Genomic DNA, 14035 nt, shown 5'->3' on the forward strand with positions numbered 1-14035 from the left:
TTTCCACTGACTTCAGGGTGGGGCGAGACAGGCCCCAGAAGAAGGTGTTGGTATTTTTTTAAATTTCAGAAGGGACCAGAGGTTTTGGGGGCCACTATTTTTGGGTACTCAAAATAAGACACATTAAATGAGACCAACTTTTAGAAAGCGCTAAACATCAGCCAAGTGCTTTTGAAGATGTCTGAAGCTGGACACTAAACTCACTACAGCAGGTTGACATAATTCAGATGAGTAGCTTTTCTCTCAAAAAATGGCCCTTTTAAATAGAGTTTTCAAAATCTGACATTGTCCGGAAATGTTTCTGCGATGTGCTTAATTGAAAACATTACCAGATTCTTTACAGAACTGTTTCAGTTCCCAAGAACTCGCTTTTCAGTAAACGAAACATTTTGCTAACCATTGGCAGTATTTTTTATTTCCAATTTTCAACTCCCCGCCCCCCAACTGAAAATCTTGGCGTATGTCTTTTTAGAGACAGGAAAAGTTTAACTTGGTTCTCACCTCTCCCCAGCTGCCATAAGCCCACTGCGGACAAGGGCCAGATTCACACGATCTCTGCTCAACAGGTTTTGCTTTCTCATCACAGTTACTCGCAGTGTATCCGTTTTCATCCTGGCACACCACAACCCGCCGCTGGAATCCCCCAGCACACGTACTAGAGCACTGCAAAACACAATCACCCACGATGCCATCAAGTCCAGTTTGTCCTTAGCTTTCACTGGCTCTCCCGAAGGACCATCAGAACACTCAGCTATGGGAGTGAGCTCGCGCAACAGGAAGCAAAACCCCCACCTCTCGCCAAAGGAGCTAGAGTTAATAGACAAATGTCAGGTCTATGGCATTAGCCTAACTAACATCCTTTTACCTTTGCAGCATAGGCGCCGACTCCGTGGGTGCTCCAGGGCTGCAGCCCCGCCGATCAGCTACTCCCCCTCCCTCCCAGCGCCTCCCGCCCGCCACGAATCAATTGTTCAGTGGCGTGCAGGAGGCACTGGGGGGGGGAAGGGGTAGAGCGAGGGCAGGTACACTCGGGGGCGGGGCGGGAAGAGGTGGGGCAGGACCTTGGGGGACGGCTTGGAGCGGGGGCAGGGCCTGGGGTAGAGCAGGGGTCGAGCACCCCCCGTGAAATGAGGAAGCTGGCACCTAAGCTTTGCAGTCTACGTGAATCAAGCAGAAAAGCCTGTTTTTACAAACATTAAATCCCCCGTGAAGCTTTAGGCCCCAGCTCAGCAAAGGAATTCTGCATGGGCATAACTTTAAGCGCCTGAGCAATTCCAGTGACTTCACTCAGATATTTAAAATTCCTCCCATCACCTTGCTAAAGTGGGACCTTAGCAATGCACTGTTTCAATTCTGCGTTCACAAGTTTTTTTAGAAAAAAATAAGAAAGTCTCAATTGTGGTTGGTCGCTAGCCCTGAGCAAGAAGCAGAGCTGAGCTGCCCCAGGAGAAGACCAGGAACCATACGATGACTCAAAGGCACCATCTGGTCTCTAGTAAGTCCTTTGTCTCAAGGGAAGTAATGCTGCCAGCCCTATGCCCGGCACAGATTACTTACTCTGCCATGCCTTCTGGTGCTTTGGAGGAGCAGAGCTAATACACGGGCAGAGGAATACACAGAGGCTTGAGTCATATGGGTAGTGAGTGCAGGGGAGTAAAGTGGTACCTTGTTGCACATCTGTGCAGGGGGAAAAGGAACACAAGGGTCATAGTTTGACCTGAAGTGAATAAATTGACACTTACAGCACCCCATGGGCCAATTCTCCATTGGTTGTCTCCTGGTATGTGCGCGGGGCCAGTATTCTGGTTTGGGTTTCCCCCTGGGTGGGATTTCGGCTGATGCTCCGGGTATGGGAAAGGGTGGATTGGCCTGCCGTAGTCATGGATGTTCTGACAGGAAGACACAGAGCAATCCTGGTCCGTTGCCGGGAGATCATCTGGATCGCATTCACTTCTATCGACCACCTGATCGCTGTAATTCAAGCAGACCACCTGCCGCGTTGCCTTACCTTGGCCGCAAGTCACTGAACACTGCATTGACAAGTGGAAAAGAAGACACTTTCATTTCCAGCCTGGAGAGATGTTTTTTAAAATGAAACCACTTGCTAATAAAAAGAAGTTGAAACATCTCAACTTCCTTGCCTTTTACCTCAGAAGTGCACTGGATGACAGAGTACATTGGAAATATATGACATAAATTGCAGGAACAGGCCATATAGATTATACTGTGGTAAGAACTGGATTTGCTTACAGAACTCCACTCCAGGGCTTTCCATTGTCCACATGGCATTACGGAGCACACTTCTGTCGCTGAAGGCTTAGGGAGATGAAAACAGGCAGCTTCATCAGCCACTGATCCCTGATCATCACGACAGCTGACATATCTCATCCTGGTACCTTTCCCACATGTCATCGAGCACTAGGAAAGATCAACAAGTAGTTTAGTGAGAAGTCATCTCCTGTCGTTCAAAGGCACAGATTTTGGGATAAAAATCAAATAATATAATAATAATCGATAACAAAAAACGTGTCATCTTATAAAATGTAGCCAGTGACCACACACTTACGGGTGTCCAAGATCCAAATCTCCATTGTGTCCTGTGAACACTGGGCATAGATCTTTTCGTTTCTGGAGCAGCTGGACGGATAGGACATGCTGCTATTTCACAGTCCTACCAAACAAACGTATGAGAGAAAATGAAAAATATGCTCCAGGTAAGTAATCTCCACAATGTGGTTAAGAAAGAAGGAAAAATATACTTTGCCCTACAATTCGCTATTTACAGACTCTTCACTTTAATAGAGGCAGGTTCTGCTCTCAGGTCCTCATGACAGATCTGCAAAATTTGAAATCAATACATTGTGGGGGGCGGGGAAAAGAGGGGAACTGACAGCAGAATTGCACTTAGCTTTTGATTTGCCAGTATCCTCACAATCATATGTCATCTGCATTTATGATGATGAACTTCCAAAGAAAGGAGTTTGGGGGACAAGAGTAGAGATTGTCACCAAGAGGGCAATAGGCATTCCAGCCCCTAACAATTTTCAATGGCAGTTGGGCTCCTAACACCCTTAAGCACTACTGAAAAATACCAGCCAAACTAAGTTTTTAAATCACAGGAAAAAAAACTGGACCTGGAGCAAATGTATTTAACATAAGTCACGCTGGTTTTGGAAAGAATGAGACGAAAATTTAACTTTCCTCAAGTACGTTCCAAATAGGGAACTGTCTGGTCAATGTCTTATGCCTCTTTCAATGAGGCTTTCACAAAGCAGTGTGGCCAAGAAGACAGAGCACTGAACTGGTACTCAGGAGTCCTGGGTTCAATCCCTGCATCTCCCACTGGCCTGCTGGGTGACCTTGGGCAAGTCACTTCACCTCCCTATGCCTCAGTTTCCCCAACTGTGATCTAGAAATCTATTCACTGATCAATGACTAAAAACTCAACCCCCTTCTACTGGTGAATGAAATGCTGAAATCTCTGCCAAACGTACCTTGACTGAAACAGAGTCTCCCGAGTGTATTAAATGTAATAAATAATCCAAAATAATTGGAACAGAACAAGGAGATGGAATGTGACTGTACATATTTCCCATGATGAAAAATGCTTCTGTTTTTCAAATTACATAATTTTAGCACATACTTTCCGCCACTGAAGTAAGATACTGTATTCTGTACCTCTGCAGAACGTTCCCTATCTAATTGCATCCAGATACCATCCACACTGTGATACACAGAGAAGCTGAATTTGGATGTAGGACTAGACTGTTATTCTATCCTTCTCCACTGGAAGCATGATAAACTGATGAGTGGACAGTATCAGGAGTTCTGAGAGCCAGAACTGATGAGGTCAGGCAGGGGCCATCAGTATAATCTGAGCTGCTTCTTGTCTTACCTTCCTTAACATCTTTGGAATTAATGGAAAAGGAAGGAAAGCCTACACCTAAAACTACAAATTGTAGATGTTTCTTCTGTGCAGGATTTATCTACACATGGAAGTAAGCTTCCTATAAGGTCAGGGTCATGAACCAATGCATAGGATATAAAGTGGGAATAATTGAAGCAAGAGTTAGCATACCAAATTTGGTGCATCTAATGTATTTGTAATAATTTCCGAGATCCAGGATCAGATGACAACCTCTTTTCTTTTTTGGTATGAGGAAATAAGGGGGATATAAGCCCTTTCCCACAAATTTTTGAGGTACCCATTCCGTCACTCCGAGATTGATTACGTCATCTCCCTCTTGATGCATAGTGCTCTCATGAAACTAGTTACTAAAAAGGATGGGAGGCACAGATGGAAACTGAATGGTGTAACCATCCTCAAGACATGAAGAATCCACTGTAATCCAACCCTCCTGGGACAAAAAAGACAGATGGGAACGAAGCGAGGGAGGAAAAGGTATAGATCCTTGTAGATTAGTCCAAGATCATTGACTGTGGCATCAAATCTGATGCTTTTGCATCTTTCCTGATTGTGATGTTAGCAAAGAGGATGATGGACCAGCTCTCTTCTTTTGATATCTCAATCTCATCTAGGATTGGTGAGACGATCTCTGTTGATAAAAGTTTCAGAAAGGTGTAGTGTTCCAATATCTCGAGGAAGAAGGGTGAGGACAAAATTGCTTCCTTCTAAATACTAATGTGTATAAACTCAGTGATCTAATAGTGGATCTTGAGCCTTTCAATGAGTGAAGACACTCATCCATTATAGTACTAAAAAACTGTCCATTGAATGGCAAATCTTCAATGGTTGCCTGTACTTCCTTAGGCAAGCCTGATGCAGACAACTGTGATACACATTTCATAGCCATTGAACAGACACCAGTATCAGCAGCGTCCAATGCAACCTGCAGTGCGGTTTTCGCAACTGAGTGACCTTCTTCACAGATCGATCTGAATTCATTTGTAATTTCTACAGGTATCTTGTTCTTAAAATCAGACCGAATATCCCATTGAAGAGTATCTTATTTAGACAGCATGACTTGATTATTAGCTATCCTAACTTGTAAACAGCGAGGAATCATTTTTCCATCCAAAGAGGTCTAGTCTCCTTGATTCTCTTTCTTTGGGTGTTGACTTTCCTATTTGTTTTGATTTTGCATTTTCAGCAGTGACAAGTGAAGATAGAGTCGGAGGAGTATAAAGATACTCTAAACCCTTGGACAGTACTGGATATCTATGATCAGCACACTGTGAAGTAGTGGCAACTGAGACAGGAGTAACCCAGAGATCCTTTGCCAGATCTAAAATTCCTTCATTTATAGGTAGCGTGACTCTACTCTGTGATGCTGTTCGTAAAGCATGGGCAGATTATTTATGTATACAGTAACTGGAGTTCTTCAAGATGTTTTGTCCTGTGGGAGCTCCATGTCAGGATGTGTGTGCATCTGCATGCTCTTGATTGGAGAGGGTTTTTGTCAGCAATGCCCTGTGCATCCTTATGGTCTGGTAGGAGGTTATGCAGGGAGGAGAAGACCCTCCACTGCTCCGTTTTCTATTCATGGAGCCCAGATGCAAGGACAGCAGAGCAGAAGAGAAGGAGGGTGGGGAGTGGAGCACAGGGACAAAACATCTCAAAAAAACCCTCCTGTTCCTTACAGATAAGTAACTGCTCCTTCTTCGTCGAGTTATTGTGCCTAGGGCGACACGTAGCCTGCCCACACTCACCAGCCACCGCAGCTGGGGACTGGGGACAGGGCACTGCTGGCCAAGAGCCAGCACGCAGTTGGGGGCTGTGCTGACGGCAATGCAAAATTGCCTCATCATCAGCCTTGCACACCCATCCCTATTGTTGGCCACTGGACCCCACCCTCAGCCCGCACTCACCACTGGCGGGCGGCTGGCGAGAAAGGATCCGGCCAGCAGCAGGACCTGCCAGTACGGATGTGCGGGAGACAGAAAATATGGGACAATTTGCCCGTTTTCAAGAAAAAGCCAGGATAGCTGCAGGAGGGCTTAAAAACGGGACGTCTGGTCACCCTAGGCATGCTCCATGGTATAGAACTGACAATAGGAAGCCCACTATGGCTTCGACATCAAAAACAGAGCACGTGACAACTACAACAAGGCTGTACAGATCCACTTCACGGCATACGTACACGTAAAATCCTCACCAGATCTGGCAAAAATGCACACTGGAGCACCCTGCCCGCTGCCAGGTTTGCTAACAGAGAGGCCATGGTCTACAAGCTCTGCTGCTCTTGTCTGAGATCTGCCAAAAACACTCAAGTTGGCCACCGAGGGTCCATCTCCACTGCAATTAAAACCCCGGGGCTGGTCCATGCCAGCTGACTCAGGCTCACAGCGCTGTTGAACTGTGGTGTAGACATTCAGGCTCAAGCTGGAGCCTGGGCTCTAGGACCCTGCGAGACGGAAGGGTCCCCAAACGTCTACACCTCAATTAAAGAGCCCCACGGCCCGAGCCCTGTGAGCCATGTCAGCTGGCACAGGCCAGCCGCAGGTGTCTAACTGCAGAGTAGACCTTATGCCCTCAGCTGGTATAAATTAGCATGGTTCCACTGAAAGTCAGTAAAGCTATATTGATTTGCACCAGCTGAGGTCCTGGCCCAGAGATCTTCAAAAGAGCAGATCTTGGTATTGATTTACTAAGCCAGGAACAATTAATAGAGAGGAAAGGCATGCTTATTTTATCACTCCCGCAAGAGGCAATGCCTGGATGGGAACAAGAGATGAAGAGAAGTGTAACATTTACCTGTGTGTCCGTCGGTCGTGTAGCAGCGTTACACTCATTGTCATCCACTACTGATACATAGGCACCGACAACACATTTCACTGCTCTCATTTGGTAGCCCTGCCCACATGTCACTGTGCACTGGGAGGGGGGAAAAAACAAGACAGACGTGCACGTGACTGAATAAAGATTTGACCTGGAAAGTATTAAGCAGGGGTAGTGTATTTGAAGCACATCATTTCTTTCATAACATCCACCAAAAGTAAAAAAGCCATTTTCTTCTACTTCGGTCATTTCCGCTTAAAAGGAGGTCAAACTTAATTCACTGCTTCTGTCGGAATCCTGCATGCTTCATTTATCATCTTCAAATATGGATGTATGAATGTTTAAATGATTTCCCATTCTGTGGGATATGAATTTAGTGTAATCCCTGTCACATTGATTTGCATGCAGGCTGTGCAAGCTTCCAGTAACATACCATGATCATGAATGAAAGGCATTGTGCCGATCAGTAATTTGTGTGGTCCGGCTAATTATTATTATTTTTTAATAACTAAATCATAAAAGTTACAGCTGTGGTGGAAATCAAGAAGGCAGAATCCTCTGGAAGAAATTAGCACAGATTGCTTATTTTCCTTTTGTGAAAATTAATATGAAACAGACAACAAAAATGAAGGCAAGATTTTGAAAAAGGGCTGCGGAAAGTCAATGGGTGCTGCACTTAGGAAAATCAGGCCACTTATTATTAAAAGGAGGTAATATTGCCTTGTGGATAAAGCACTGGCCTGGGAATCTGGGCACCAGTTCCAGCTTAGCTGTTGGATGACCTTGGGCAAGTCACGTCACCCCTCTGTGCCTCAGTTTCTCCATCTGTAAAATGAGGTTAATGATACTAATCTCCTTTGTGAAGTGCTTTGAGATGCCAAGCACTGCATCAGAGTGGGTATTGCTATTATTTAGGTGCCTAAATATGGACTTCGTAGTCTAAGCTTGGAAACCCATTTTTGAAAATCTTTGCCAATCTGTTATAAACACAAATGAAATTTAGCATGGTCCTGCTACTGCTGCCAGCTTTACAACAACAGACCATTTATACCAGGAGCAGAAGGAAACAGAGTCTCTTACATTACCTGTCCCCAGGGTCCTACTTGCCACGCCGCACATTCCTGCTGCTGACAGGTCTGCACAGAATCGGGCTTACTCTCCGAATCACAAAACCTGTCATTTAATCGATCTTCTCCAAACTGGCACCAAGTCTGGCGATGTTTGTGCCCTTTCCCACAGGTTACCAAGCACTGCAAGGAGCAAATCACAGACTCGAGGTCAGATCCTTTGCTGGTGTCAATGGAACTATGGTGATGGACACCAGTTGAGAATCTGCCCGTGATATTAAAATCAGACCAGAAACCGCCACCAAACAATTGTTTGCTTAGAGGTTTGTCTTTAACTAAGAGGAGTTGGTTCATGGCACCAACTGGAGCTTAGAGACACCTATGAGGGTCAAAACAAACATACAGTGAGGGTTGAAAATAACATCAAGTCAAAGAACATGGAGAAAAATCAGGATTATTATTAATCACCCTTTTTGGGCAAATCAATGTAATGTACAGTGCAACTCATACAGGATTTACTGGGCTGGATTCTGGTGTAAACCTGGTGTAACTCCACTAACTTCCATGGGACTACCTCAGCTTTACGGTGGTGTAACTTTCCCTGCGTATTGCTAACATCCTTGTTATTCGTGATGTTGGCTCCCTAGAACTTCTGAAGAAGTGCCAGAAATCAAAGGAGCAAATTATGGATGCTGTAGCATGAGGGCCAAAATGGGAGGTGTGCCGGGGAGAAAGGGTGCAGAAGCCCTTGCCTCCAAACCAATCCAGTGCAGAAGGCAGCCATGATTTGTTTCCAGGGACCGAGGAGCCTGGAAGGCCACACCCAAGCACTAGGTGACAGGACTGCTGGCAACATCTCTGCAAAGATGTAGCAAAGTGCTCCTCTTTCCATGTTCCCGCCAGCCCAAGCTTTCCAAAGGCATCACAACTCCAGAGGCTGACGCTCTCTCTTCCCGTTACACGGCTCATGTTCTTAGGAGCCAGAGCTGGACCAGAGTCCACTCACTGAGGGAGTTTTCCTCCATCATCTCATTTCTTTGACTCTGGAAAGAACACGACCCCTGGAGAAGTGAGCCTTGTTTCGACGAGCTGCTGAGGTTTCCGCTTGTGGAGCTAGGGGGCAAGAATTTCCTTCTCCATGAGCCCCCTGTCAAAGGCTACAGAGCACCCCTGGAGTTGAAGTAATGCCTCATTTCCCTATCGAAGGCACATGCTTTCCAGAGAGAAAAACGGTCAGTGGATCTGGAGGCTTAGGACCAAGGACGCTGCTTCCTCACTCCTCCCTCTATCCTGACTCCCAACTTTTCTTGTGTGCGGGGGTGAAGAGAGCCCCTACAGAGCAGAATGCTGCTACGCCCACGGGGCATAGGCCTCTGTGTGACATCTTTCACTCCTTTCTCACAGCAGAACCCCAGGGGCTCCAATGTGCCCCCTCTAAGGGAAAGAATCTGGTCTTTCGTAGCCATTCATTAGTCATCGGTACAGACAGGCGCATCAATGCAGGCTGACTACTAAGTGCAGTGTTGCTGTAGCGGGTCGGTCCCAGGATATGACACACAAGGTGGGTGAGGTCATATCTTTTATTGGCCCAACACCTGTGGGTGAAAGAGACCAGCTTTTTGGTTTTAAAACAGTGGACACTTACTTCTGACCAATCCCCTGTTCTCCACTGTGGACACAAGAAGTCACTACAGCGCTGTACAACGAGCTTCTCCTGCCGACTGCATTTACTGTCGTCCAGAACATCATTGAGGGTGTTAACGCAGATGGCTCGTCGTCTCCTTGTGCCACCACCGCAACTTTTAGAGCACTGAAAGAGAAAATCAGTAAACACACCTGGGAATTGTACTCGGGGCCAGGCCAATAGTCTACCTAGTCCTGTAACCTGGACGAGAGATGCAAGAAACCCCATAAAGAACAACTGTACAAAAGTGCCCCCATGGGGTAAATTTCTTCCTAATCCCAGGCAGCTGATGGCTGGTTTTGACCAGAAGTACAAAGGTTTGTATCCCTTATATATATATATATATATATAAAATCTTACCAAGCACAATAATATCTTGTGGCAATGAGTTCCACAGGTTTCATCATGGGTTGTGCCAAAAAAAGAATTCCGTTATTAGTTTTAAATTTGTGGCCTTTCGATTTCATTCAACTGGTGTCTCTTTGTACTTGTATTATGAGAAACGGTAAATAGCAGTGGCCTGATTTAACTTCTTAATACCAATCATTGTTTTACATCCTCTACCATTTATACCAAGGTGCCATTACACCACTCGGGCACTTTACGTGGCCTCAAGATGTGTCAATGCCAAAACGGTGTAAAGGGGCCTCAGTGTAAATGAAAATGAGGCTGCATAGTATTTTAAAAAGTAAAGCTATTTATATTGCAGTCATGAAACAAAACCCTGTCTTTAGTTCGGTCTGCATGCTCAGGCCACACACAAACTCTTACTGATGATGGTGCTAGCAGTCGTGCGTGCAGAGAATGGTCAAGATCGGCCTTACGGACATCGGAGGAATGCAGAAAGCAATGGCGGATGGGTTACTGGGCAGCTTTGGACCCAGAGAACATGCTGAAAACCGTTCCCCAGTTCCACGTGCTATGCATAGCTACCAGTTTCACAGACGAGCGCCTCCTGATGACGGATCCATGCAGGACTGACCGCCGGCAGCGTCCATCCCATGCACTATTCCAGCAGGCGGCTTCAAAGCAACAGCAGCGCACAGCTGAATGGCTCCGCCACAAAAGCGGGACACTTCCCAAATCAACTTTTATTACTAGGTTAGGCTGACCAAGTGCCTGCCCCTCCTTGACTGAGAGCTGCCAAGAATACACAGGCTGTAGATTTTCACCTGAAATAAGGCAAATGTCACCACTCAGGTGACATACTTACATCAGACCAGGCTGAATACCGCCATCCTCCTACGTTACAGTCTCCAAAGCATTTTTCCCTAGTATTTGGCTTGGTTTGGCCACTGCAGAATCGATCGTCGACTTTCTCCGTCTTCCCTTCCGACCTACTGTACTTTGTGCAGTAGACCTCTAGTGTTCGGTATCCCAGCCCACACTGCGCATTGCACTCGCTCTTTCTAGCAATATGCCACCTGGGCACACAAAAAAAAAGCCCCCCAAAAACCACCATCAGTAACTCTGCCAGTATTACACTATCTAAAGCAGAAAGTCTGGAAGAGCACGGGAATGCACGTGGTTTTGAGAGGAAAAGCGGAAGCAGAAAGGGTTACTGCTTTTTAGTATCCTACGTGTATAATGCAGTTAGTATCATGTTACATAAATAAGGAATATACATACTTTAACTATGCAGATTTGTAACTCATTACAACACCACCCAAAACTTTGCATCTTCAAAGTGCTGTCTAAAACATTAGCTAATTACTCCTTGCATCACTCTTGGGATGTACATATGCAGTATTGGCCCCTTTTTATGGATGGGGAAACCAAGGCAATGAGTTTAAGTGACCTACCCAAGGTCACAGAGAGTCAGTGGCAGAGCAAGCATTAGAATTCAGGGGTTCCTGGCTTCTAGGCCTGTGTTCAGACCCCTAGACTACGCCTCACCCTCAGAAAACCAAAAGCTTTAAAAAAACTTGGCATCAAATGTATTAAATTGTATGGGCATGAAGCATACGTCAAATGTAATTCCATGAAGCAGAATGCTTTAGCAAAACTTTCAGTCCTCTGAAGTGGAACTGAGTGATTTGTGCACCGGTACAAGATAGATGATACAAAGAAAGAGTTCTATCAGGGATTCAAAAGCACTTGCTCTCAGCGGGTGGGACTCTGGTCCTGGCATTTGCCGGGGGGCTTCTATTGCCTGCAGGCAGCGATGCAAAAACGAAGGCCATTCAACTGAGAACCTCAGGGATTTCGTCCACCTTTCAGTTCTTGAACAAACTTTCCTATCTACAGCCACCTCCTCGTGCTTTAGTCACCTTTCCTACCCTGAAGCTAGGAGATTAGACATCCTCCTTTAAGACTGAAATGGCAAGAAGGCAAGCATGCAATGTGTGTGGCATTCTCTCCAGAATAGTCCAGAATCACTTCCATGCAGTCCCCAAGCTGGAGAGATGTGGCTGCTGCTGACCCTGGACTTTTCCCATGTGGTTGCATTAAATTTAGGTCCACATACATGGTGCAGTTTTCATCAGGCACCAGAGGCCTGATTTTCACAGTTCCCATGGACTTTAGCTGGAGCTGTGGGTGCTCAGTGGTCCAGATGTGCTTTCCAATGTTTCCATACCCGCCTCATAGAATAGATCTGTGCAGGTGACGGGCGAATTTAATTCACACTATTGGGATTCCTCTCTCCAGAATCTGGGACTAACATGTTTTCCAATATTAGGACTTGATATAAATCTTAAATTATATCACAGGGTGCTGGACAGGTGGCAGAAAAAGCACGGTCCCGTCGACAGGCCACTGGACTGGGAAATTGGAGCCCTGCGTTCTATTCTTGGATCTGCCACTGATCTGCTAGGTGACCCTGGGGAAACCCTTCACCTTTGTTTCCCAGCCTTCATGTTGCCTTTGTATTTACCTTGCAAACTCTTTGGGGGCAAGGTTAGTCTCTTAATGTGCCATTATACAGATCCTAGCACAATGGGCCCCAGCCCAATAATAATTAACTGCATGTTTAGTCCTAAAGGCTTACTATCATACTTGGTCATGAGCAGTTGTGTTTATTCTCCCATCAATGGACTGAGGATACATGCAAGTAATTGCCATTAATGCGATCTACACAGGCATATTGCCCATGCGTCAGAGAGGCACCAGGCCCCAAGGCATGGAACATTTTTCATAGCTGTTGGGTAGAACCCTGCCTTTGCAGAGATACACCTGCATATCTGGGAGCAGAAGTTGGCCTTTCATACTCTTTTGAGGGTTCCTCTTAAACACCCCCAATCCACACTCCCATCCTCTACACACACACACTCTTCTGGGTTTTATCCAAGTCCCCACCCTAAAGATCCTTCAATGCAGACACCATTTTTCCAGGCAAGGACTGCTAGACTGGTCTGCCTGTATCACTGCCTCTTCACCGGTTGTCCCCATCCCTGGAGGAAGTGCTTGTGGTTACTTCATTACAATTGCAGACTGGCAGGATGACACTGACACTGTGAATGGGGCTTGATTACATGAGGTCCTGAGAGCCCACTTGGAACTTGAGGGCACTCAGCACCTCACCCAAGTACCTTGCAGAATGAGGTCCCTAATTAGGGAACTAACTAATGTCCACTGAAGTTAATGGAATGAGACCCATTGACTTCAACAGGCATCGGATCAGAGCCCAGATTAGAGACTCCTGTATAGAAAATGCAGAGCTCCTCAACTTGGCCACAAGGCCAAACTCCAGGAGAGTAGCTAGGAAAATAAAATAAAGATCTGGAACCAGTAGCTCCTGATTTACAGGTCAGTCTCAGATCTGTTATTGAGTTCCTAACTTTTACAGTTCCCGCCTCTGGAGCTTCCAAGCTGCACAATGGCACCTGAGTAGCCTTTCAGCTGTTACAGTGACCATCTGAGAGGACCATCACATTCTTAGATGGAATCTAGATAAAAACTAACCTGGCTCAGCAGCAGCCACTTAACCCCCCCTCGGCCCACACTTTAGTTCAAAAGTTCACAATTTAGTGGTAGAACCTCCATCCATAGAGGTTTTTAAGGCCCGGCTTGACAAAGCCCTGGCTGGGATGATTTAGTTGGGGTTGGCCCTGCTTTGAGCAGGGGGTTGGACTAGATGACCTCCTGAGGTCCCTTCCAACCCTGATATTCTATAATTCTGTGAAAAGTTAAACAGGTCTAGAAATAATTGTTCTTTTAAAAACAGTCTTCCCCCCCAAAATCTTTCGCCATACTGTAATCGTCACAGGCCGCTGTTTGGCTAAGGCCCTTATCCAGCAAAACACTTCAGCACATGCTAAGGTACAGCTCACAAGTACTCCCGCTGACTCCAGTAGGATGACTCACATGCTTAAAGTTAAGCACTTGCTTAAGTTGCTTTGCTGGATTTGGGCCTACTTTTGTTTGTTTTTTAAAGTTTGCAGACGGCTTCTCCTGGACAGACAAGACCGCCATGCAGTTCCCAGCCTTGTCAATCACGTCAGGATAGGAATCACAGGCATTTGTTTCATGTTTCTACATTTTGCAGCATCAAATAAAGGATGTGTCCCTTACAGTTTGTGCTGCTTTCACCATAGAAAGGCAAGC

At 45.9% G+C, this 14035-nt stretch overlaps 1 protein-coding gene across 1 annotated transcript in view; it reads right to left on the reverse strand.

Moving 5' to 3' along the window:
* Nucleotides 1–14035, reverse strand: part of ADAMTS9 (ADAM metallopeptidase with thrombospondin type 1 motif 9) — a 131972-nt gene that overhangs the window by 52986 nt on the left and 64951 nt on the right. The window contains exons 21-28 of the mRNA XM_077821691.1: nt 10704–10914; nt 9452–9616; nt 7825–7989; nt 6716–6835; nt 2567–2671; nt 2251–2418; nt 1743–2030; nt 502–663 (exon numbers count right to left, since the gene is read on the reverse strand). Coding sequence (XP_077677817.1) covers nt 502–663; nt 1743–2030; nt 2251–2418; nt 2567–2671; nt 6716–6835; nt 7825–7989; nt 9452–9616; nt 10704–10914 — 1384 coding nt within the window. The remainder of the gene's footprint in view (nt 1–501; nt 664–1742; nt 2031–2250; nt 2419–2566; nt 2672–6715; nt 6836–7824; nt 7990–9451; nt 9617–10703; nt 10915–14035) is intronic.

The sequence above is a fragment of the Eretmochelys imbricata genome, chromosome 7 (genome assembly GCF_965152235.1).
Source record: "Eretmochelys imbricata isolate rEreImb1 chromosome 7, rEreImb1.hap1, whole genome shotgun sequence".
NCBI lineage: Eukaryota > Metazoa > Chordata > Testudines > Cheloniidae > Eretmochelys > Eretmochelys imbricata.